Source organism: Sceloporus undulatus, chromosome 1 (assembly GCF_019175285.1).
Source record: "Sceloporus undulatus isolate JIND9_A2432 ecotype Alabama chromosome 1, SceUnd_v1.1, whole genome shotgun sequence".
Taxonomy (NCBI): domain Eukaryota; kingdom Metazoa; phylum Chordata; class Lepidosauria; order Squamata; family Phrynosomatidae; genus Sceloporus; species Sceloporus undulatus.
In genome coordinates this window covers 113,419,459-113,445,786 of record NC_056522.1, presented here as the reverse complement: position 1 = coordinate 113,445,786, position 26,328 = coordinate 113,419,459, and the positions used below count along the sequence as shown (strand labels likewise).

The 26,328-nt window shown below is 39.4% G+C and overlaps 1 protein-coding gene across 2 annotated transcripts in view; it reads left to right on the top strand.

The window, feature by feature from the left end:
- The window catches only part of LIN28B (lin-28 homolog B), an 81,939-nt gene that overhangs the window by 19,958 nt on the left and 35,653 nt on the right, over positions 1-26,328 (top strand). For both annotated transcript variants that reach the window (XM_042438080.1, XM_042438088.1), the window contains exon 3: positions 25,546-25,730. In XM_042438080.1, the coding sequence (XP_042294014.1) occupies positions 25,546-25,730 (185 nt within the window). The remainder of the gene's footprint in view (positions 1-25,545; positions 25,731-26,328) is intronic.

Below are 26,328 nucleotides of genomic sequence, written 5' to 3'. Positions count from 1 at the left end.
CAAACATGCTGATAGTGGTGAAATCAACCACTGTGACTGCTCTTGTGCGGAGACTGGAGGAGGTGGGACGCAGAGAGAAAACTGCTGAAAACAGAATAAAGTGTTTCTCTTAAACCAGAAGACTTTCATGGCTGGATTCTACATGTAGGAGTCACAGGGCCAGCCCTACACATACATCAAGCATCAATTTTGGGGCAAAATTAGAGAGCAGCAAATGGTTAGTTATTTTATTTACTTATTTTATTTATTACTATTGTAGAGACAGGGAGAGATATTTTGTGGATTTTTCTGCTCTAGGTGGAAAATACCTGGGCCATTATGGCTTTGGCTGTATCTGCACTGCAGAAATAATGCAGCTTGACACCACTTTAACTTTTATGGCTCAGTGCTATGGAATCCTGGGATTTATAGTTTGTTGTGGCATCAGAGCTCTCTAACAAAGAAGCTAAATATTTCCCAAAACTACAAACCCCAGAATTCCATAGCATTGTGTCATGGCAGTTAAAGTGGTGTGAAACTACATTACTTCTGCAGTGCAGATGTAGCCTCTGGACGTTATCAGACAAGGGAAATTGGAAGTATAATCCAATGGCAATCCGAACGCAATCATGGGGTTTAATGTTATTGGGTGATAGACTACCACACGCAATTTCGGGCAATGGGAAGTCAGTCTGAACGCAATCATGGTGTTTCACGTTATCGTGTGAGAGGTGATCACATGCAATTTTGGGTGATGGCAAGCTATTTTGGGGCAATGGGAAGTCAGTTTGAACACAATTTGAGTTCACGTAAATTCGCTGAACTAGCGAATTCACGTGAATGCGTTCTGACCCCACTTTCTTTTCATTCGAAATTAAGAGAAATTCCTCCCATGTGATAAACTCCTCTGACTCAGATTTGGGCAGGAGGCCCACTTGCAAAACATCTTGGGCTGTTCCTGGTAGGGGCATATGCCTTCTCATTGTTCTGGCCAATTACTGTGATAATTTCACAGTTCCAGGTGAGTGATCGCTATCCCATCCAACTCTATTTTTTATTCACATAAAATTTTCCCTATGCACTATATCTAATGTAACACTTGGAGTGGAGGTATGGGGTACAACAAAAAAGTTCCTGTTAGAACAATCCAAAAAATTGTATACCCCCACCCCTCAACATCTTGCTGTTTTAAGCTCTGGGTAGTCCTCAAACAAGCTATGAAATCATAATCAAGCATCTCCCCAGCAAATAGCATAAATTCATGGTGGTTCCATATATTTCTCATGACTAATAGCCACCGAGAGACCTATCCTCCATGGATTTGTCTAACTGCCTTTTTAAAACAATCTAGGCTGGTGGTCACATCAGTATCCAATGGGACTCTATCTGTATGCTTAATTGTGCATGGAAATTATTTTTTTTAAAAATGTTATTTCAGTAGTAATTATTTTTTATTTTGCTTTAAATTCTATGTTTCAAGTAATAAAAAGAAAGAAATGAAAAAAATACATAATTCAATTATAGCTATCTATTTTAACAGGGATCTTCTGTGGATACCAGGAGTGGAGATTTCACCATCATAATTTCACCATTAATTTTATGGGATAATATTTGTATGCATGCAAAATATTCTTATTTAGTGAGAGTACACGAAGAAATAAGTTAGAGGTTTTGAATGAATTATGACCCCCCCCTCTCGACACACACACAGCTTATAGCTCTTTTTGAAAATTTACTCTCATGGAGTGCAGGATTCAGCAAAAATGTAAATGGGCTTTCAGAAAAGCTCCATAAAGACAGTGCATACATCTTCTTGTCAAGGATGAAAGGGTGGCATTGCCTTAGTCAGCTAGCGCTATTTTATGTTATCTTAACTTAAAGCATCCTGAATGTTCCTAAACAAAATACAGGTCTAAGAGCCATTAATTTCACTCAGGAGGATTTTTGTATGTTTTCCAACTTTTCTGTATGAATGTTAAAACATTCCAAAAGCTTATCAACGAGAGACCATTTTTGTAGTATTTAGATAATAAAAAACATAAACAGTTCTGTCATGTGTACATCTGCTATACTCTGCCATACAATGGGAGTGTTAAATACCTGAGACAAAATAATAGATTGTTGTGTAGCTTTGAGGAGGGATAAAAGAAGAAACTGCTTCTTCCTATCCCAGTTTTGTGGCTTTTACCCCTTCATATAGGATAGTCTTGTAAACATGAGGAAGTATGGATAGTTTCCTGTTCTTTGTGAAGTTGGGATGCTAATACAGAAACAAGAGGTGATCACAATAAAATAGAAACTGAAGTTCTAAAATGGTAGTCCCAGATCTTAGTAGCTACCATGTTGCCCCCTCTGGTGCAGCAAACGAACAAATAGCTGCTTAATTGGCTCAGCAATTTGTGAAGTCCTTTGCCAGTGGCTGGTTTAGAAAGTAACCAACAGTTGCTCCTGTTAGGCCTTTCCAAAGGAGATTTGAAGGTCAATGGTTCAAATCTGGTTTATGTCAGGAGATGTTAAGTGTACATGTGTTTTTCATTCTTTCAACTTTGCCTGTGGAAAAAAATGAATGGATTTCAAAAAGTTCAGCTGTAAAAAGCTCTCTTAAATGCACATTGATTGTAGATGTTCATGTGCAGCTTCACATTTTGGAATTCCTGCTTTTTGAACATTCAAAGAACGGTAGAAGTTGTTATTTGTCAGACTGAGGGGGGTGCTGGGTATATTAAATGTAGAAGGTCTAGCTTCAGTTTACTGACCTTTTTGAAAATGCGGCTCCATCCTTGTAGTGCTCAACATATGGCTAAGATTTTTAAAAGCTGAGTTGCACAGAAAGCTTTTACTGAGTGTGTACACAACGCTGAGTGTTTTGAAGTTCACGTTAAAAAATGTCTATTTGGTATTACTAGAGGCTGAATATGTTTTGAAATCAACCATATGCAGGTAATACTTGTTTTTACAGTTAGGACGAGTGGGAGTTGTGCAAAAAGGATGGAGTTTCTCAACAAGCCCTTTCCCTGCATTTCATGGGGTAATTTCTAGATTGCAATGTTTCCTATCATATTAGTGCTATATAAGAACACACCAGACAAACCATGGGTGCAGACCTGCAATATAAAGCATGGCATTGAAAGAAAAGTGCAAAGCGTGGTTAAAGAGAATATATATGTGCAAAAAGATAGCATTTTTACTGCTCTAAACACTATCAAAAGGCAACGTATATCAAGAAGAGTAATGTTAAAAATAAGTGTGGTGATAGAACAAAGAGATCTTTGAGACCAAAGTTTGGAAGCATTAATTAGGAGCCAATAGTGTTTCTTTAAAAAATGTAATGACTACTAATGTTAGGGCTTGTGTGTGTGTGTGTGTGTGTGTGTGTGTGTGTGTAATGAACATTGTTTCAAACTGTTATGTGGGGATCACTTTGTGTAATTTGAGTGAATTGTGGCCATTTTTGTATTTATTGTTTTCTTTATACAAAAAATTATAAAGTAATGCATTACTAACAGTTTATTGATATTATTACTCAGAAAGCCAGTGTGCTATAGTGGTTTGACTAGGACTAGGACTCTGGGAGAGCAAGGTCTGAAATCCTGCCTGACAATGGAAACCTCCTGTGGGACTTTGAGCAAATCATACTCTCTCAGCCTCAGAGGAAGGCAAAGGCAAACCCCCTCTGAACAAATTCTGCCAAGACATCCCATGAGAGGTTGATTGTAAGGTTGCCATAAGTAAGAAATGATTTGAAGGCACAAAACAAAAACAAATTATTACTTGGCACTTACAAAACACACCTAATGAAGATTTGGTAGCAGTAAAAATAAAGTCCTGAAATATTTTAAATATTTCAATAAAAAATAAAGTAAAAAAGTCAGTGACAAGGATCAAAAGAAAATTGAATAGAATCTCAAGATTAAATAGTTGAGGAAAGGATACATTGTAAAGGAACCAATACGTGAAACAACATAGGCTTGCTATAAGAATATCAAAGGACAGTTTAGAAGTTCAGTTTTGGGGGCAGTATGCCCATCCTATCCCATCTCCCCACCTGGCTTCATCCCGTTCAGATGATGCAGGCCAACAGCCCTGAGATGTGAATGGGCAGACTGGATTCCATTTCACTGGATCTGGTGCAATCAGCCCTTAGGCTGTTTTTAAATAACTAACTATTTGCGGTGGGGTTCCCAGAAACTGGTAGTTTACACTTCTGCATACCTCCTTACCTGTTGCTGCCATCCTTTTTGCAGGGCCCAGATATTGCCTGTGATGTCTGAAGGGAGTGCCTGCCCATGTAGGTGAAGCCAGGTACACCGTTTCTGCCCTTATTGGGTGCAGCGATAGGTGCATCATAGTTGTTGTTGACTCCAAGGTGCAGTAGCAGGCATTTGACTGAACACCTGCCAATCACAGCATCAGGCTGAGGAATGGGGTAATGGGCTAGAGATCCATGGGCAGACTATGACAGGGTTGGCCTATGGTATCCTGCCTGTGCATTTGCACCCTCTGATATGTTTTAACTTAAGAAAATAAGAAAAAAACACAGATGAAACAGAACTGAAAAAATTGTATAAATTTAATCAATTAAGTGGTCTACAACAAAAAGACATCAAAAATTAATAAGCTTAAATGAATAGCAACCAAAATAGAGAAGACAAAAACAAAAAAGGAAGAGTCCTAGCACTAACCCCTAAAAGGACAACAGGAGCGGGGGGGGGGGGGGGGGGGGAAGGAGAAAAAAAAAAAAAAAAAAAAAAAAGAACCAAATGAAAAAAGATGAAAAGCACACACAGGAGTAGGGAAAGGGGGGGGGGGGGGGGGGGGGGGGGGAGGAGAAGATGTACATGAATTAGATAAATATGAAAGTAGCCCATGCAAAATTACATGATAACTAGCAGAAGATAAAGAAGAAAATAAAATAGGAATATCAATAGTGTCAGTAATACATCTATTGTAATAAGAGTCAAAGCAGATTTAGTGGACTGATGATCACAGAAGCATGACAGAAACAGATCAACTAATCAGTTGTTGTCTCCCCCCATCTCCAAAGAAAAAGAGAGACATTTTGTTCTAGAATTTCAGAAATAAAAGGCAATGCAGAAGCGTGAACATAGGAAAGGTCAGAAAAGTCTAGGTGAGGCCTTTTTTACCCACTTAAAAGAGGTAAAACAAAAGCTGGTTTAAAAGATGCAGAGAACAAAGCATAAAAATATAAAGGACAGTGGCTAAAGCTGAAAAGTGAGGAGCAAGGAAAAAATAACAGCAGTAGAGAACAGCTCAGCAATTTACTTTGCTGGAGGATGACTTTGTGAGAGAGGCTGGGGACAGATTGTGATTTTGCATGGAGATTGTACATATTCATTCACAGTAGCCAGTGATCATATGCTTTTATTTTTCATACAGTGGCAGAAGATAAAATAATTGCCTGTTGGTGATCACAGACTGGATGGAGAGCAGTTAAATTGAATCTTGACAAGACAGGGGTCCTGTTTTAGTAATTTGCTGCATATGGGACTGGCCATAAGTGTCAGGGAAAAATATATTGAATTTCTATTGTTGTTTTTAAGATTGTTCAGCAGCTTCAGTTGGTTCTGAATCTAGAAATTCCTATAGCTAAACACAGCAATTTTTGGTGGTAGTCCCACTCATTCCAAGATTTCTGTTTTAAAATTTATTTTTTTTAAAAAAAGTTCTCTTATGCAAATATTTGTACAAATATGCAGTGTATACACTTTAGAAATAACTTACTCTTTCCCACCTAGTGCCCTTTCTCTTTCACCAATTTAAATGATCTTGTTCAAAGGCACACAACAACAACAAACTCTTCTTTTGCCCATCTACCCCATGCTTCTTATCTCAACCATCCACATACTCCAGTGTTTCCTGTCTTGAAAGATAGTGCTGTGGAGTCTACTGCTTTGGCTCTAGCCATTCCTACTCTGCCTTCTGCTTGTCTTGTAACATGCTGCTCTGCAGTCTGAGCAGTTCTTGCTGCAGCCTTTGTTAGTCAGTTTTGGTTGAGCTGACTTCTTAGAGAATGAACTACTGCTATAAATAATAGTTATGTAATGGTTTGGCATTTGCCATCTAGTGACTGAAGATGCTGTTGCCACCTACAGACAAATTTAAACTGATAAACATTAGCCAGTGTCTTTCAAAAATCAAATAACCCAAAGAAGTGCACCAGGATCCCCACAGTATGCATGCCATGTTTCAGGGGTCTAGCTTTCACAGTCTTGGAGCTAGGATATGGAAAGACCTGTATATGTTCTCTCTTTTTTACTATAGATTTTAGTAAGTCATTTGCAAGTCCAACCTACAGTAAATAGATTGAATCCATCAGTTATATATGTTACAATTCAGCACAATTCCATCTGTTCAGCTCTGATTTGGACTTGTTTAGTTTTAGAATTAGTCTTTTAAAAAAATATAATAATAAATATACCGTATATACTCGACTATAAGTCGACCTCATGTATAAGTCATGGGGGTGAGGGCAGCGCCACGGCATGCCCCGCAACCCTAGCACGTCACAGCGGCGTGATTATGGCGGCACCCTGTATACAGGGGTGCTGCCATTATGACATAATGGCCGCACTGCAGCCAAACGGCGTGGCGCGAGTGTGACGTCCCCGCAATGCTGCAGGTTGCTTGGAGTGCCCTTTCAGCATTGTGGGAAGGAGCTCCAAAATGGAGCTCCTTTTTGCCGCATGCATTGCTGGCACGGCCTTTACACAGCCGCGCCAGCAATGCAGAAGAGAAAGGGGCCGAGTGGCCCCTTCCTCCCCTTCCCCGCAGCTGTCGGGGTGTCCTTGGGGCATGAAGCCCCAAGGACACCCCTTTCCAGGCCGCAGGGAAGCGGTGTTTTGCCGCTTCCCCAAGGCCTGGAGAAGCAGCGGATTGGGGCCTCTGGGGCTGCCGCTGTGGATGCCCAGGCCCCAGTCCGGAGGGGAAAGGGGCGGGTGCAGGCTGCCTCAAAGGGGTGGTCTGTATCCCGCCAAGGGCAAGTTTTGGGACAAAAAATATGGATTTTGATATGACTCATGGATAAGTCAAGGATAAAACCTAGGGGTATGTAACAAAGGATGTAAAGGATGTTTATGGTCTTCATACAAAAATGTCTCATTCAGATCCTTCTAAGCCCAATTCATCTTGGCACTCTTTTGAGGAGAAGTACCAAAGAGGTGCCACCGCTGCCATTTCCCCACCCAAGTATTCAAAAAGGCCAGAAGCAGCATTATAGTGGAAAGAGTTTAGGGGGTTGGTGCTTCTTTTGGGTGCTCCCAGGATGAACTAAGCTCTTACCTTTTGCCACTCTACTCAGAAAAAGAAGAGTTAAAATACATTACTTACACTGACCCATGGATAAGTCGAACCAGCTTTTTGGGGTCAATTTTTTGACAATTTTTTTTAGATTTATACATGAATATATACAGTATGCCATATTGAGGTTGTTAGGCTCACACTGGTCCAATATCTAATTTCCCAATTAAAATCACATCTTTTTTTTAAAATATTAAAAAAATAGCTAAGATGATCTATGAGGGAAAGGAGGAGATTAGTTTGTCAGTAATATTATGTACAGTGGGCCCTTTGTATATGTGGGGCATCCATTCCAGACCCCTTCCCCATGTACATGGCAAAAAACATCAAGTCCCATTTGTTTCAATGGCCATGCACTCCTGCATACATGCCATTGTAATATCTGGGGCTTGCCGTCCGCATAAGGTTAAAGCCACTGATGGCAAGCCCACGTATGGGGTGGGTGCACTGTAAATGCCCTAGAAAAAGTGAAAGAATAAAGCACACTTCTGTGGAAATGAAAATTTGTAAAGATTCCAGTATTAATTCAGCGGGTCACTGGAATCTTTGCCATGCAGACGGAAAGAAATAGTTAAAGGATCCAATTTTATAAGTATGCTTCCATAATTATTTAATACAGAATACTGGTAAAGCGAAGAAGCTGTTGCTCTGTTCAAACCTCTCTCCATTACTAAGGCGGGGTACAGACCGCCGCTTTGCGGCGGTCTGCCGCCGCCGCCAGTAGGTCCGCGGGGGAGCCGGAGCCTTAAACGGCCCGACTCCCGCGCGGACCGAAAAAAGAAGCTCCAAAATGGAGCTTCTTTTACCGTCGCGTTTGCGACGTAGCGAGGCGCCAGGGGCACGCTCGCTACATCACAAGCGGCGCGACACATCTGGACGCTGTGCGTCCAGTACGTAAAGATGGCGGCACCCGTATGAACAGGGCGCCGCCATCTTGTACGTATTCAATACGTACTAGGGTTAGGGGGGTGCGGAAGCACCGCCCCTTCCTAACCCTAGTACGTATTGATGACGTACTATTTGGCGGTCTGTAAACCGCCTTAGTACTGTGCTGATTTTTGACAAAGGAAAGAGAAAAGCCAGTTCTCTGGAAGCAGCTCTGCTAGGAAGAAAAAGGGACAGAGTGGCTATTCTGAATCCATACCCTTCATAGGAAATCCTACTGATTGCATCCAATCCTTGCCTAAGAAAACCCTAGGAAATTAATGGGATCGCTGTAAGTTAACATGTGACTTGAAGGCACATACACACACACATCCCTATAAGCTAGGGATGAAAATGAATTTAGCATAAATGCTAATTAGTGACATATAACAAAGTGTTTTAAAATGTACATCAAATTGCACTGTGCAGAAAGGACAAAACAAAGCCTTAAAAACCCATGTGAAAGAAGGACAGGTGGAAAATTAAGGAGAGGTTCTGAGAAATGTGACAAAATTGGGAGACTTGGAGATTCCCCCATCCCACTGTAGACTCTATTCCAGTGCCTCTCATTGCAGCCCTTGCTGAGGATGGGCTACAATGGTGTTCCATTTGTTATCCTGCCTCTGCAAGGTAGAGGCTGTTTGAGCCGTCCACTGATTATAGTGGAGGAGGGATTCTGGGATTTGTAGTCGAAAAAGATAAGGCTTGCAAAAGTGTGTTTGCACACTTTGTTATTATCTTTCCAACTTGTGTTTTCCAAATAATGGTTGGAAAGAAGGTAGATCAGGATTTACAGGTAGTTCTTTGGTAGGTTTGCCACAGATTGTCAAATGTTTCTTTCTTTCTTTCAATTGTCTAACAATAACAACAATTAAAACTCCCTCCCCTCCCAAAATATTAGTTGCTGAAACGGGATGTTTGGTCAGAGAGCGGGTATAGTTTGTGAGATCTCAATTCTGGTTATGAGATCTGGTCTCTCTGCTCAAGGCTCCTCCACTGCTTGGCCTTCTCCCAAGAAAGAGCAGGATGGCAGCAGTGGAGGATGGAATTAATAGTATTAATATTAATAATTAATAATTAGTTATTAACAATAATTAATTAGCAAATAATAATTGGTTATAGATAATAATTAAATATTAATTAATTAATCAGATAGTTACATTATGATTTGTAACAGTAGCAAAATTACAGTTATTTTATGGTTGGGGGTCACCACAACATGAGAAACTGTATTAAAAGGTCACAGAATTAGGAAGGTTGGGAACCACTGCTCTATACTGTAGTTTTTATTTTTATTTGGAGCATAGCAATTCCATTTGGTTTAAATCAAAATAATAATAATAATAATAATAATAATAAATAATTTTTTTATTTCTATCCCGCTTTTTGCCAAGCAATCAAAGTGGCGTACAACAAGTTAAAATACAACCATATATATATAGTACCCCCCCCCTTAAAACAAGAATAAACAGTATAAGATTAAAAACTACATACAGTGGTACCCCGGGTTACGAATTTAATTCATTCCGCCGCCGCGTTCGTAACCCGAAAATCTTCGTAAGCTGAAAAAGCCATAGGCGCTAATAGCGAAAGCCGCGATTTCGTGCGAAAAAGCGCCGAAAAGCACCAAAAAATTTTTCGTAACCCGAAATAACCTTCGTAACCCGGAACAGTTTTTTTCAATGGATTTTTTTCGTAACCCGGAAATTTCGTAAGGCGGCGCATTCGTATCCCGGGGTACCACTGTATTAAAAACCAACTAATCCAAAAAAGCTGACTTAGATTCCAGGCAGGTATGAAAGAGATTACCATCAGGAATAGAACTATACTTTTTTTCCTGCCAGGTGAGCTAATGCACAACAGTGCTTAAGAATACAGTACAGAAGAATCAGGAATATATTTGTTTCTTGTTAATAATTTTTTTTTAAAAAAAAGATAATAATAAATGCGCATCATGCTGAGGCCCCAGCTACCATGCCAATGGCGAGAGATTCTTCTACTACTAGCCAAGAACTCCACCAGATTTAAGATTTGAAATTAAATCAATTTTAAGAAAAAATTCTAGTTGCTACTTTGTGACAGTAATACATAATTGATTGTCATCAAAACATTTTTTCAGAATCTTGATGGGGTTTGATTAGCAAAATTATGGTTTTATTAAGTCTGGCAAATACAACTGGGGGTGGGATTTATGATCATTCTCCAGGGTTGTCATAAGTTGGAATCAACATGAAAACACAACAAAATGGTATAACAACTTCCCCCCAGCAGCAGCAGCAAGAGTATCATAATATATCTGAAGACAAAGATCTAAAAAATCTAAAAAAAGAGGGAAGCATAAGCAGTGGTGTCCCTGCACCTGGTGTCACCTGGTTGGGGGGGAGGGCTTCTTGCAGGATGCTATGGGGAGGGAGAGCATGTGAGACAGCACACGAAGGAGGGAGAGCACACAGCATGGTGTGGGAGGAGGGAGAGTGTGTGGGATACACAGGAGGGTCTGTCTGGATGTCACTCCTGGGGTGTCACCCAGTGCAGGCTGCACCACCCACCACCACCACCCCATGACGCCACTGAGCATAAATGTAACAGAATGACAGTAACCATTCTGTGTAGCCATCAATGCTGATTGCTCAAGAAACTAGAACACAATCTAAGACACTACTCCCTAATACAGATTACCAGTCAGATTACCTCATGTACTTCCATTCAATATAACTGTATTGTAGTAGTTAGATAAAAAGGCAGTATCTTTTGAGTGTCTTGCTTATGACAATTGTCTAAGTATGTAACTGGCTTCTCATAGAGATTTAGATTAAGTGAGTAGAGAATCATAAAAAGATACTCTATTATTGAAACCATTGAACCTACAAAATTTGCAGATGAGAACTATCACTTCATTATGAATAAAATGCTTTTTCAATTCTCCCCAATAAATTTCCTTCTCAGAGTGGTGTCATGATTAAGGTGTTTAAACAAAAAAATTTAAATGTTTTTTCTTGAGCAAGGATTCCCATACTGTAACTGGTTCCTTATTAATTGTTGTAGAAACTAGATAAAGTTGCCCTGTTCTAGGCCTTCCACTAGATGACATTGGAACTGCTGACTGTGGGGTGGTAAAATATCCACTAGCTATTAGCTGTTCATGTGGCCAGGTCTCTTGTTGCAGATTAAAGCTCAAAGATGTGAAACAGTCTATAAAAGTTGTATTTCTCAATCTCCTTCCAACACATTGTATTCCAAGATAAGAATCTAATCAGAAAGAGAAAATAGCAGAGGGAGGCTAATCAATCAAAAGAATATTTTTTTCCTCATGCTCCTTCCTGCTCAAAGTACACTTTAATCTGTTGTGTTCTTCTCGTCTCTATTGTACATTAGTATTATTTTAGAGATCTTTTTAATTTTGTAATGCAGTTGTTTTAGATTGTCTGCCATTTGGCAGGTTTTATTTTTTCATTTTATTGATCCTTACTATGTAAAGCACTCTGTAAATTTTACGGTGCTCTATAAATAAATATTAATACTAAATAAATAAATTAGGTTGGTTGGAAGGCTTGAAAGAGGGTTCAGAAAATAAGCAACTCATAAGGTTGTAAAAACCAGTTCATAGAGCTTGGGAATCATCACTGAATTGACACAGTGAAATTCCATCAAGGAACTTCACTGAAAGAAGGAGCCAGTCGTGTTAAATGCCCCCATATGTTCAGAGCTGCCTCAGAATACTTAACAGCATTAACTTGGAAGCTTTTTTTTTTTTAGCTTATTAAGTCTCCTAGTGTTTGACTGCTTCATTTGTTGAAGTACAGAGAAAGAAGGGGGGGGGGATTCTTGTCCTCTAGGTCACAGGTGTTATTATTTGAAGAGATGGATGATTTGAGAGGAATCGGTATTCTCTTATCAAAATGTTGTTGCTGGATTCTGGATTGTAAAAGCAATGGATCAGCCTACATGTATTGACTTTTCTGAATGAAATATATTATGCACCAAATCTGCTTCCCATCTTTAGGCAAGAAAAACAGCAAAACTAAATTGAAGTATTTAACGTTAACTGCCAGATAAAATGCCCTGGTAAGGGTTGATTTTTAGTATTTGCGCTCTCATGTTTCTCCCAAGGGTACCATTTGGATTAGAATTAAAAAGATGCTCATCATTTATAGATTTCAGAAGTTTTTCCCTTTAGGAAAAAGCCAGTTTTTAAAAAAGTATTTAACAGCTAGCCCTTCATATCCACAGATTTTTTTTATCCATGGATTCAAGCATCTACAGTTTGAAAATATTTTTTAAATGTATAAATGCCAAAAAGCAAATCTCCATATTGCCATTTTATGTAAGGGGCACCATTTTACTAAGCCATTGTATATAATGGGACTTGAGTATCCACGTGTTTTGTTATCCATAGGGGTCCTGGAACCAAACCCCAGTGGATACCAAGGGTCCACTATATAGCAAACAATAATTCAGTTGCTCCTAAATAGACAGTTCTCAGTCCTTGAAGCTGTCTTTGGTGGTGATTTGTTATTGAGATTGAGCCCTTGTGTGAGAGAAAAATATTTACTACTTGAAATGAATTATTATTTGAAATGATATTCCTATTAAACCAGGAGGTTTACAATATGTTGGATGGAATTTCCTCCATTATTTCATGTAATGGGACCTAACAGGAGCTTTGAGCTGAAAGGGGTCATCTGAATAAGAGTTCTCTCTCTTACCATGTTCAGAAGTTCTTTCTAGTTAATTTGGTTCCCTGAATATTTATTATGATAGGTTTGCCTTAGAGTTGCTGTAAATTACAAATGACTTAAAGGCACACAACAACAGTCATTAGATATTGGGAATGTGTTATATAGAGCTTCATTGGTGATGTAATTAATCAACATGATCCCAGTACAAAAGGAAATGGAAAAGCACTGAAACGAATGCCTGGCTTGTTGTTGTTGTTGTTGTTGTTGTTGTTGTTGTTTTGCTTTCTTTCTTGGAAACACACACAATAATGTTTATAGATCTTCAAGCATGCTGATTAACTATGATAAAATTAGAGTGTTCTTGTACATATATGTAAACGCTAGTGGGGCAGGCAGACCCAGAGGACCAATGTGTGTCATAAAGCTAAAGGAGACCTGTTTGAGGATATGGGGAGAGCTGACTTTATTGTAGGAGAAAAAAGCCTAGGACAACTTGAGTCTTTGTAGGAAGAGCTTCTATCACCCAACAAAATATCTAAAATTAGGGGAAGTATTTGATGTTGAATTCTCAGGTTGCAGCATTTTTAGTTATGCTAAAATAGAAACAGTTTCCTACACAAAAGCTTTTCATACAATTACATTATATAAATTTAGGGTTTTTTTAGTATTAATTCAGGCAATACTAAAATATACTGCTGTACATTAGATTTCTCTCAATTTACAATAGTAATTTTCCCTCAACAAATCTAATGATTCAAATTTTCTGGAAAACCTACATAATCCTTTGCCTTGAAAGGGGACTTCTTTGTGATATACAGATGCCATATCCTTGGATGACTGCTTAGCTTATAGTAACATTGTAGATGAAGATATATTTGCTGTTGAATTTTTTAAAAAAATATCTAAAAGCAGAATATTGTGGTGGACAGAGAACTGAAGATTTAATTTTGGAGTGCTGAATTCAAGACTCATCATCATCTGCATGTTTGTAATTCAGTAGTCCCTTTAATGTCCTTTCTGCACTCCTGGAGGACTGTCCCAGGTGTAATATCATGTAAAACACCTTGAATAAGTGGATGCTAAATAAGTACATATGTATTTTAATATCAGCCAGCAGTGTTACAATACCAAACATGAAACATTTATTTAACAGTGAAAGCCTAACTTAAATCAGTTATAGCCTAATGTTAGTCTGATTTGAGTATTCATTGCCTAATAAAATTCTATGAAATTCATGGGGTCACCATAAATCTATAGCAGACTTAAAGTTGAATACACACAGAATACGGTCTTATATATTTTCACTTCCCTTAATATAGTACTCTTTAGGTTTTAACATTTTTTATATTATTTTATTTATGATTTTGTTTTTGTCTGCATTATCGTTACATTGGTACTTGTTGTAGTTGATGACATAGTTACTATTTTTCAGTGTATTCTCTGTTTTTACTGTTTTGTTGTTGTTGTTGTTGTGTGCCTTTAAATCATTTCTGACTTATAGCAACCCTAAGGCAAACTTATCATGGGGTTTTATTGGCAAGATTTGTTCAGAAGAGGTTTGCTATTGTCTTCCCCTGAGGCTGAGAGGATGTGACTTGACCAAGGTCACTCAATGGATTTCATGGCCAAACAGGGTCAACCCTGGTCTCCATAGTCATAGTCCAGCATTGAAACCAATACACCATGCTGGCTCTCTTTTATTGTTTTACTGTTTTGTAAAAACATACATGTAGGTACACAAAATACACAAACTGCATAATAACCTGCCTCTCCACCTTGAAAACAGTTCCATGGGTTCTGGCCTCTTCTGCAGATTTCAGGGGCTGGACAGGGTCATGGTGGAGATATGATCAGCCGTATAGCCTGGATCTAAGCAGTATAGTGCTTAATAAGTTATAACCAGCATTTTGAATTGTGGGTAGGAGCAGGCCCATAGTCACATGAGTTAGTGCAGCTGTTTGTACCAAGTGGAGTTTCTGAACACTTTTCAAAGGCACTCCCATGAAGAGTGTAGTGCAGTAATCCAAACGGATGTAATCAAGGCATATGCCACTGTGGCCAGATCAGACATCTCTAGGATTGGGTGCATTATCTTTAAGTGTGCAAAAACATTCCTGGCCACTACAAAAACCTGAGCCTCAGCAAATCTAGGAGACATGGACCATACAATACAGAAAGACATTGACAACCAGTAGTTCCCAACAAACCACCTTCCATGGAACCACATGCTCTCATGTCTCATAGATTCCACTAGAACACTTTTAACAGTCCGAGAGGAAGCTGAACTCTTCTACTGGGGAATATTGGTAACACCATTCACTTTGATCAAAGGCTAGACTCTAGGTACCAGTCATAAAACTATACCACAGTTCATATCTCTGCCTCCCTTCCCCAGTTCACCTCATCCTTACATTTCTGCCTGTCTATGGGCCCAAACAGACAGGCCAAAATAAAGCTGCTTTGGGTCACTTTGGAGGTATGCTGTTTAAATGACACGCACATCTTAAGAGGACAGAAGCTGCGTGAAATCTGTACTGCAGCCCTTAGGACTGGAGGATGGCTTTGGCATGGTTTTTGGCCTGTTAGGATCCAGACAGCATTTAAACAGCATACCTCCAAAGGGACTTGAAGCAGCTTTATTTTGGCCTGTCTGTTCAGGCCCTATGTATCCATTTTAAAGAGCATTCAGGTTTGGGTTTGGTCTGCTTTGGACTTTGATTTGGTCATCTCCCAGTCTACATAAATTATACTGATTTAGTTCTGGATTTCAGATTTGTTTCAAATAGTGAGCCTGTTAGTCATTATTATAAACATCCAGTGTTCTGATACCTGTTACATATTTAAATGATATATCTTTTTTTTCCAGAGAGTCGGCAAAGTATAAATTACTTTGTTCCTGTTCTTTTTAAAGACGTGGTATGCTTGTACTGCTAATCTAGTTACATTTCTGAAAGAGCCAATCATCCAACGTTTCTGTAAAATCATTTCCTCTGAACGAAATACATAATTAATAAAATCTGCTTAGGCTGTGATCATCACGCATAATGCTGAAGGAGTTAGTGAGTTATATGTTTGTGCTTTTCCTTACTTCTCTGGAACTTCCACTTTCAAGCTTTTTTACATTAATGATAAAACACAAGATAGGATGTTTATTTTTAAAAATAAAATAAACAATTAGGCTGAACAGCCAATAATAAACCAATAATGCAGTGCACATTGTGCTTCTCTGACCATGTATATAACATTGCTTAATAGCTCATGAAATCATGCCTTGAAAATATTGCTAGTTATGGTGTATAGCAAATAATACTTAATTGAAAACTAATTTCCCATTAAAGTTATTGAAAACAAATTTAACCTGTTTTACATTTTTAAATAAATATCTTGACTTATATAATTTGGTAACTCTTTAGTCTCCTAGTAATTTATTGGCTTTATGCAGGCCTAAGAGAGCTTTAAGAGGTTGGTATCTCTGTCCAGAAGACTTTAAAGAAAGAGCAGAATCCCAGCTGTTACATACGTACCCCCAGACGTGGCCATATACACAAGTGATTTTTCTCTTGTTAAGCCTGTGAAAAAGCATGTACATTAGTGGAGCTAACAACATTTTCCCATTATACTGCATTGCTATATTTGCATGTTTCTTTCATGAAAGAGGGAGCTGGTTTAGCATCAGTTTAGGACAAGACATGGCAGGATGACTTGGGAATCTAGACTATTATTAATGGTATCGAAACAAGTGAAATTCCGTTTTAAAATATCTAAGATAATAAATACTTTCTAGAATTGTGTGTGGTAAACTGAGCTGTGTTCACTGGAGCTTAATCTATAAGGATACTCCTTCTGATGCAAATGTTTTGGTGGTTCTTTTCCCTTGCATTATGAAGTTTCTTCAGTGTTGGCCAGAGAAACATTTCCATCCCAAAGCTTTGTAGATTCATAAGTTCACTTACCATCCTGCCAGTTACGGTTTGTTTGCTTGTTTGAAAACATCTAATTTCTTTTGGGGAGATTGTGCCTGTGTTGTGATCTGCATTCAGAGGAGTAATTCAGTAGGCATCAGGAAACTGGCAGATCTCAGCCATAGCATGTTCTGTAATATTCCACTGCTCTGAAATATATTTTGGAGACCGCAGAAGGTATCATGGTTTGACTCAGGTGTTGTGCTGCTTGTTGTGATGTGAAAAGAGACAGGGAGGGTATCTTATAGGAGTGCAAAAACAAACAAACAAATGGATCGGCATAAACTCTGAGCAAGCAAGACTGAGTTTTATATTTATAATTAATTGATATATATTTTGGCTGTGAAGTTGCTGAGCATGATGATTTCATGGCAAGGTTATGCTTCCAGCTAATAAAATTAAAAGCAGAATTAAAAGAATTAAAACACTGTGTGCAAATAGAATCTCTCTAAGCAGAATGTGTGTGTTTTTCTTCTGAGCTTTCCATGCTGCATCAGCAGGTGTTTAGACCCTAACTGGAAGCCCACAAAAGAGAGGAAATTCTGAATTAAAGCTCATTATAGGGGCCTTTTCTCCCTTCCATGCACACATGCTAATAGGAGTGACACACGCATATCAAGAGGAGAATAGGCATCCATAATGAGCCCCAACTTGGAGTTTCCTTCCTTTTGTGAATTTAAGCCAGATTCTGAAGCACCCACTGATGCTGGGCACAATGCAACAGGAACTTTGCTTGTGCAAGTCTACTGGAATCAATGGAACTCAGAGAACAGCACTGAACAACTGAGCTTGGGCAAGGAATGTTCCTGGTACTACGTTGCAAAATGGCGCTTTAAGAAAAGGAAAGAAAAGGAAATACTCTGAGAAATTGTTTTTGTCTGGCCAGTGTTGTATGGTTACAGAGATGATGATGATGAGAGAGAGAGATCAAAATTTGTTTTTATCACTATTGTTTGAAAATGATTTGAGTGCAACACATTGTGCTGAAGAAAAAGAGGCATAGATTTCCTCAGAGGCAACAAGTCCCATTGAGGTCAATGGTAGTTACTCTCAAGTTCAAGTTTATAAAATTGTACCATAAAAATTGTATCCCAGAACTGAAGCCTAAAAACCCTAGATTTTTCTTTAAAACTGCACTACAAAAATTCAAATAAAATTCTGGTTTGCTCCCTTATTTTAGACATTCTGCTTCTCCCATAGATAATCTAGGGTTTGTTTGGTTTTAGGTCCATACTGATGGCATTGTGGTCTGAGAGAGTCCTTGGTAGTATTTCTATTCTCCTTATATTCTTACATAAATCTTTTGAAGCACATATAAAGTCAATTCTCGACCATGTTTTAAACCTATCTGAATAAAAAGTAAAGTCCCTACCTGAATTATGTATTGTTCTCCACACATCAATTAAGTTTAAATCTTCTGTTAATTCAAATGCTGATTCAGGTAGCTTCCCTTGTCTTTTCTTTCCTTCTTTAACATTGGATCTATCCTTTTTTGGGTCCCATATCCCATTCCAGTCTCCTGCTATTATTGTTTTCTCATAGCCCCATCTCATTATTATTTGACTCAATTTTTAGGGTTTGTTTGGTGAGTTTGTATGTTACTTTAAAAATGAGCTCTGCAGATTTGAATCAATGAAGATCAAAAAAGCTTTGTTATGTAGGAATTTTTGTTCTTTTTAAAAAGAATTTTCTAATACAATGATAAGACAGAATTATGAAGAATTCTGCCATTATGCAGTTGCCATTGTGGCCATTGCCTTTTTGAATCTCATAATTCTGGCCCCATTAATTTCAGAGGTCCCATGGTAAACACTGAGGGTAAAAGAGTCCTGAGTTTTTAATATTTATTATTATTTTTTAATGAAAAGCGTTTCCTTCTAACACAACCACAACCTATTTTTCATAGGCATCTAACTGTTCTGATATCTCTTTTTATGTATCATGTCTCTGTAAAAAAGATAATTAATGGGTATTTTATACATAATTTTTCTAATCTCAGACAAAACTTTTATTTGTTTCTACAATGTTCTGTATGGTATGAAGCACTTACAATTTTCACGAAACATGTCTCTATTGCTTCAAGAAACAAAATTACTGAATAAGTCCAAACTTCACATTACAAGTGCAGCCGCCCCTCCATCGAGTGTATTTACCTGACCCTGAAGGTCAAGGACAGTCTGGGGATTCTGTTGGTTTACCATCCACCCTGTAGCCTAACAGACTCCCTGGCCGAGCTGACACAGTTGGTCTCGGAGCTGGTGTTGGAGTCCCCTAGGCTTTTAGTCCTGTACTAAAGATCTTCGCCAGATGAAGCGGGCTGTGCAACGACTAGAGTGCCACTGGCGGAAACATCAGAACCTATCTGAAGACACTCCATGAGAGCATGTTACATTCCTACGGAGTGGCAATTGATGCAGCAAAGAATTCGTTCTGTGCTGCACGGATTGCATCGGCTGAGTCTCATCCAGAAGAGCTGTTCAGGGTGGTTAGGGAATTAACTCAACCCCCGGCCACTCTGAACCTCCTATTAGAGTCAACCATTTTAATGACTTTTTTGCCGATAAAATCTCTCAGATAAGAGCTGATCTAGATGCCAGTTTTTTGACAGAACTAATAGCAGAGGCTTCCAGTGTCTCTGGAAACAAGGTTATTCTGGATCATTTTGAGTTTGTTAATACCGAGGACATGGACAAGCTCCTTGGTCAGGTGAAAAGAACAACTTGTCCGCTCGATCCCTGACCTTCTTGGTTGACCGTTCAGGGAGGAGATGTTATAAAAACTGCTTTACACCTTATAGTTAATACATCTCTCCGGGAAGGTACATTTCCATCACCTTTGAAACAGACAATTGTAAAACCTCTTTTGAAGAAACCTTCCCTTGACCCCCTGCTAATGAGCAGCTATAGACCGGTCTCCCTATTACCATTCTTGGGCAAGGTGATTGAGAGGGCAGTTACCTTTCAACTCCAAGCAGTTTTGGATGAAGCGGATTATCTGGACCCATTTCAAACTGGCTTCAGAGCGGGACACGGAGTGGAGACTGCCATGGTCGCCTTAGTCGATGATCTCCGTCTGGGCATTGACAGGGGGAAAGTGACCCTGTTAATTCTCTTGGACATCTCAGCGGCCTTCGATACCATTGACCATGGTATCCTTCTGGAATGCCTGGGAGAGTTGGGTATCGGGGGCACTGCGCTCTAGTGGTTCCGATCCTACCTCTCGTGAAGGTTCCAGTCGGTGAGACTGGGGGATAGTCACTCTCGTAAAAGAGAGCTGACATCTGGTGTTCCTCAGGGCGCCATTCTATCCCCCACGCTATTCAACATTTACATGAAACCGCTGGGAGAAATAATCCGGAAGCATGGAGCACGGTGTTATCAGTACGCTGATGACACCCAGATCTATCTCTCCATGTCTCCGACTGATACAGTGACTAAGGATGGCACCTCCCCTCTGGATGCCTGCCTGGGGTCAGTAATGGGCTGGATGAGGAAAAACAAACTCAAGCTGAATCCGGAGAAAACAGAGGTACTCGTGATAGGTACCCCAAGTCCAGACAGGGAAATTTGCCATCCTATCCTTGATAGGATTACGCTTCCCCTAAAGGATAAAGTTCGCAGTTTGGGAGTACTCCTGGATTTATCTCTACAGTTGTCATCTCATGTAGATGCGATGGCCAGGAGTGCTTGGTATCAGCTCCGGCTGATATGCCAACTGCATCCCTGTCTGGACAGAAAGGACCTTGAAACTATAGTACATGCACTGGTAACCTCTCGCTTGGATTTCTGCAATGCGCTCTACATGGGGCTACCTTTGTACCAGGTTCGGAAGCTACAACTAGTTCAGAATGCTGCAGCCAGATTAATTACAGGTACCCCGAGATCGGACCATATAACACCTATACTAAAACCTCTTCACTGGCTGCCTATTAGCTTCTGGGCGCAATACAAAGTGTTGGTTGTTACCTATAAAACCCTATATGGCTTGGGCCCGAGTTACTTGTGGGAACGCCTCTCCCTACATAATCTGCCCCGCACCCTCAGAACAACGGGGAAATTTTTACTTGACTGCCCCAGGGTAAAATTAGCAGCAACTCACCGGAGGGCTTATACGACAACAGCCCCTACCCTCTGGAACTCCCTCCCAGAAAAGATCCGACTCTGTCCCACATTAGTAGCCTTTAAGAAGGCATTAAAAACTCGCCTTTTTTTAGTAGCATACCCTCCTGATCCTGTTTAGATTAGGAACTTCCCCCCATAACCGTTGGTTTTAATGGTTTGGATATGGCTCAGATTTTTTATGAAATTGTATAAAACTGTGAATTGTAACTAGTGAGGTATTTTATTGTTCTGTACTGTGACATGTGTCACATACCCGCTATACTGTAAACCGCTTTGATCTATAGGAAAGGCGGTATATAAATAAAGTTTTTATTTTTTATTTTGTTATTTTTGCGGATTTAAAGTCCGCGTCCCTCGCCCATTTGGGCGGCAAACAGAGGGGGACAAAATGGGGTGTGCACCACCATTCAAGCCAATGGGACTTAAATATAGGCAAATTTCTGTTTTCTCAGAAGGGTCCAGAATGAATCCCACGTGAAAATGGAGGGACAACTGTAACCATCAACTTTTCTTCTGACTATAACAGAATGTACAGGTGAAAAGTAAACTTAGGGGTCAAGCAGATGGGGCAAAAGGAGCAGCCAGAAGCTGCTCTCACCCCGATTGCTCCAGGACTGTGGTGACTGATGCTGCAGTCCCAAAGCTGGCAGGAAACGCTTTTCACTGGTGCTTTTTCTATCAGCTTTGGGTCACATTAGTCAGCCTCAGAATGGCTTCCAACCAATTCAGGGGTGTGCGTCATATAAACACCATGCCCCCAAAGTGGCTGGAAGCTGCTTTATTTTGCCCATCTTCTTTGGGCCTTCCAAATAAGAGAAAAATGGTTTTGCCTATAACCTTTGAAGATTTGAATCAGCATTGCTGTCCCAGCTTAGTCTTTTTGAGGAATGCTAATGGGAATCTACACGTTTCCCAAATTCATCGCATCTCTTACCAATATGCTCCTTTTCCAGCATCCCCATTACCCAGGACAGGACCCTGGGTTAAATAATTTATAGATACTAGACGTTAATAAGATTATTTTGCCTACATTGGCCAAGGCTGGTTTGTCACACTCTTTTCTACATAATACCTGCTGTTTCATGGTCTCATTAATTTTCCCATACTTTTTCTCATTCTTGCATATCAGCATCAGAAGGTAACCATCACCACACCACCCATTTTGTTGTCGTGTGCCTTGAGGTCTATCATAGGGTTTTCTTGGCAAGATTTGTTAAAAAAGGATTTGCTGTAATTTTCCTCTGAGGCTGAGCGAATACAACTTGATTTTTTAAAAAAGGAAGCCTGATGTTGTTTCTGGATTGTCTAGTAAGCAGATTGTAGTTCAGAATTGAAAAGTAAAGCATGATGTGAAGCACTTTGGTTTCTGTTTTGAGGAAAATAGGATCTTAAAATGTATGGTCTTGTTAGAGCAGTACATACCTAAAGATTTGCAGAGAAACATAAAAAGCACCTACCCTTGAAGTTCACATTTCTCAAGTACTATGTTTTGTTGTTAATTGTTATGGACTTACTTAGCTCCAATATCCCCCCCCCCCCCCAAAAATCACAATATTGAGCACCTTTAAACTCACTTATTTTCATTCTTGAGTTCTCCTCTCGCTTAATTCTTCTTCAGACCAGCAAAATGATTTTCAAGTTGTGTTGCTCTCCTTTTTAAAAAATCTACCTCCAGTAGAACTTTATTGTTTCTGGCATGGATCTAAATGAGTTCTTGCATGTGAGGAAGGCACATCTTCTCATCATGATTTTAGCCTTCTCAAACAAGAAGCAGAATTTAAATTAAAACTGATCACTGGTGATGATGTTTTCATGTTGTCATCCTAGTAGTTGTAATTGACCTTTAAACCATCTACTGTATGGATCACAGTCTACAGTATATCAACTTTATAGCACCAAAAATTAGTGAGGGTTATTATTATAAAATATGATTTTCACCATACATTTTATTTTAGGTAATGAATGGTAGTTTTAAGGAGCCAGCGTGGTGTAGTGGTTTGACTGCTGGACTAGGACTCCGGAGAACAGAGTTTGAATCCCAGACACTGTGTGTGATCTTAAGCAAGTCACAGTCTCTCAGGTTCAGGGGATGACATTGGCAAACCCTCTCTGAAAAAACATGCCCAGAAATTTCATTTTACTTTTTATCATAAGTCAGAAACCACTTGAAGGCACAAGAACAGCAATGATAGTTCTGCTATGTTAAAAAAAAAAAACAGTCTCCACCACCTGGCAGATGGCTATCCAGCCTCTGTTTAAAGACCTCCAAGGAAGGAAACTCCACCACTCTCTGAGGGAGTGTGTTCCACTGTCAAACAGCCCTTACTGTCAGGAAGTTCCCCCTAATGTTTATGTGGAATTTCTTTTCCTGTACGTAGTTTGCATCCATTTTTCCGGGTCCTGTTCTCTGGAGCAGCAGAAAACAAGCTTGCTCCCTCTTCAATATGACATCCCTTCAAATATTTAAACAGGGCTATCATATCATCTCTTTACTATCTCTTCTCCAGGCTAAACATCCCTAGATCTCTTAAGTCATTCCTCATAGAGCATGGTTTCCAGACACTTCACCATTTTAGTTGCCCTCCTGTGGACACGCTCCAGTTTTTCAACATCCTTTTTAAATTGTGGTGCCCAGAACTAGACACAGTATTCTGGGTGGGGCCTAACCAAAGCAGAATACATTGACACCGTTAATTCCCATGATCTAGACACTATATTTTTATTGATGCAGCCTAAAATTGCATTGGCATTTTTAGCTGCTGCATCACACTGTCGAGTCATGTTCAACTTGTGGTCTACTTGAACTCCTAGATCCCTTTCACATGTAGTCTTGTTCAGCCAGGTGTCCCCCATCCTATATCTGTGCATTTCAGTTTTCCGCCCTAAGTGCAATACCTTACATTTCTCCATGTTGAGTATCATTTTGTTAGCTTTGGCTCAGCTTTCTAGTCTATTCAGGTCATTTGGAAGGGGGTTGGACTGGATGGCCCTTGCAGTCTCTTCCAACTCAGTGATTCTATGATTTTGAATTTTGATCTTATCCTCTGGGGTATTAGCTACTCCTCCTAATTTGGTGTCATCTGCAAACTTGATACGTATGCCCCCAATTCTGTCATCCAAAAGATGTTGAATAGCAATGGGCCCAGGACAGAACCCTGTGGCACCCCACTGGTCACTTCCCTCCAGGACAAAGCTGTTGAATCAAAACCCAGAATTTGATATTTGGGTATAGAACATAAATTCATTTAGGTGAAAATATGCAACTCTTATTTAGCAAATTTTATTAAAATATTGTAGAATCAAGCAGAAAGTTCTGTGGGAATATTGTAAAACACAAGTAATTTGACTCCGTGCATGCTTTTATATTTTATAACTATTTTTTGAACTGAGAGATACCCAAAGTGGTCAAAACCTTGAAATCCATGAAAATCTTCTTGTGGCCCATAATTAATCCAAACCTAAAATCCACATCTAGTTACCAGTAAACAGAATGAAATGGTAAAATTGTAAATCCACCATAACAGTGTTAGTATTCTAGATTACTTTTGTTTTGAAAGGTTGTTGTAATTGTGGTATGCCTACAAATTGTTTCTGGCTGATGCTATCCCTAAGGTTATACTAGGGTTTTCTTGACAAGATTTATTCAGAGGGTTGTTGTTGTTTTGTCTTCCTCTGAGGCTGAGAGAATGTGACTCACCCAAGGTCAACTAGTTGGTTTCCATGGCTGAGCAGGGAATCAAAGAACTTTACCACATTTGCCCTGGAATGGGCCTGTAGCGTCCCTAAACGGAACGTTCTGGGGACGGGAGGTGGTGGGGAACGCATTTTATCACACAGTGAGAATGTCACCGCTGCTGAATATCCCCATCCTGTTCCGGATGTGTTCCCCAGAGGGTGATTTCCGGGAACGCTTCTCAAGCGTTCCCGAAAATTGCCCCCTCTGGGACGCATTTGGTATGGGATGGGGATGTTTGGCGGCGGCGGCAGCATTCTCACTGTGCAGTAAAATGTGTTCCTTGTTGACTCCCATCCCCAGAACATTCTGTTTGGGGACGCTACAGGCCCGTTCCAGGGCCATTGTGGTAAAGTTCAAAGTCTGGTCTCCAGAGTCATAGTCTAAAGCTCAAACCACTGAACCACCCTTTATCTAAATCAGAAACAGAAAAGAATTAAAGAATCATTTATTGAAAGGGAACAGTGATTCCATAACTTCCAATCCAGAGGTTTACATGCTATTCTGCAAGGTGCTCATATGTCAATAAGATTTGTTTATACACTTTGCTATCAGAGGGATTCCATCTGCAACAGCTTTAATGTTTCCTGCATACACTCAGTTGGATGCATTTGGATCTCAAATTTGTTCCAAGATGGAGCAGTAACTCCCAAGTGGTAATTATTTAGCTGGGTTTCATTTAGGAAATCCCACACTAATTCTATGCCTTAGGGGAACTATATAACAGGATTACAAATATAATCCTGTTTCGTGCTTTTGTTTTTGACAGGCTTCAATGTTTCTTTCTTTTTTAAATCTATGGTAACCAAGAATATTTTTCCTGTTTGCAGAGCAAGCTTTACATGGAAGGATTTAGAAGCCTAAAAGAAGGAGAACCAGTGGAATTTACATTTAAGAAATCTTCCAAAGGCCTTGAATCAATACGGGTAACAGGTCCAGGTGGGATTCCTTGTTTAGGAAGTGAGAGACGACCCAAAGGAAAAACAGTACAGAAAAGAAAGCCAAAGGGAGATAGGTAATTAATTTACTATCTTTTCCTATTCATGCATTTTTTCCTGAAAGTTTTTATTTGGAGGTTACAATTGTTTGTGAAAAGCATGGCATCTCTGCAGACTCTGATGCAAGTCATATAAGGTTATTATATGTGAGTTGTTTAAACATGTAATATACCTGTGGGTTCTCTTGAATTTTTCCTTACTTCAGATCTCTCTTGTTTGTTATCAAATGTTGCAGGTGTTTTTGCAGTCAACAAAAGTAGTGCTTCTTAAGATCAGAAGTCCACTTTTCTTTGGGAATATGTATATAGGTTAAGTCTTGGATTTTCATTACATCCTCTGTTATACTGAAACCTAGCTTTCATATGGCAAATTCTAGTACAGCTTTTGTATGCATGTGAACGTAATCTAGTGTGTTACATGTGCAGTTTAATACTTCAGTTGTATATTTTTCCTGATGATGAACTGTATATTTGTATATCTGTGGTGATTGCAACAGGGAGTTTGCAATTCCCCAGTGCTGCAGAAGCTGTAGAAATGGGAATGACACTTCTTAAGCATTATGTCCTGGCACAACATGTCTTGAGTTTCAAGTACTTTCATTTATACAAATCATTT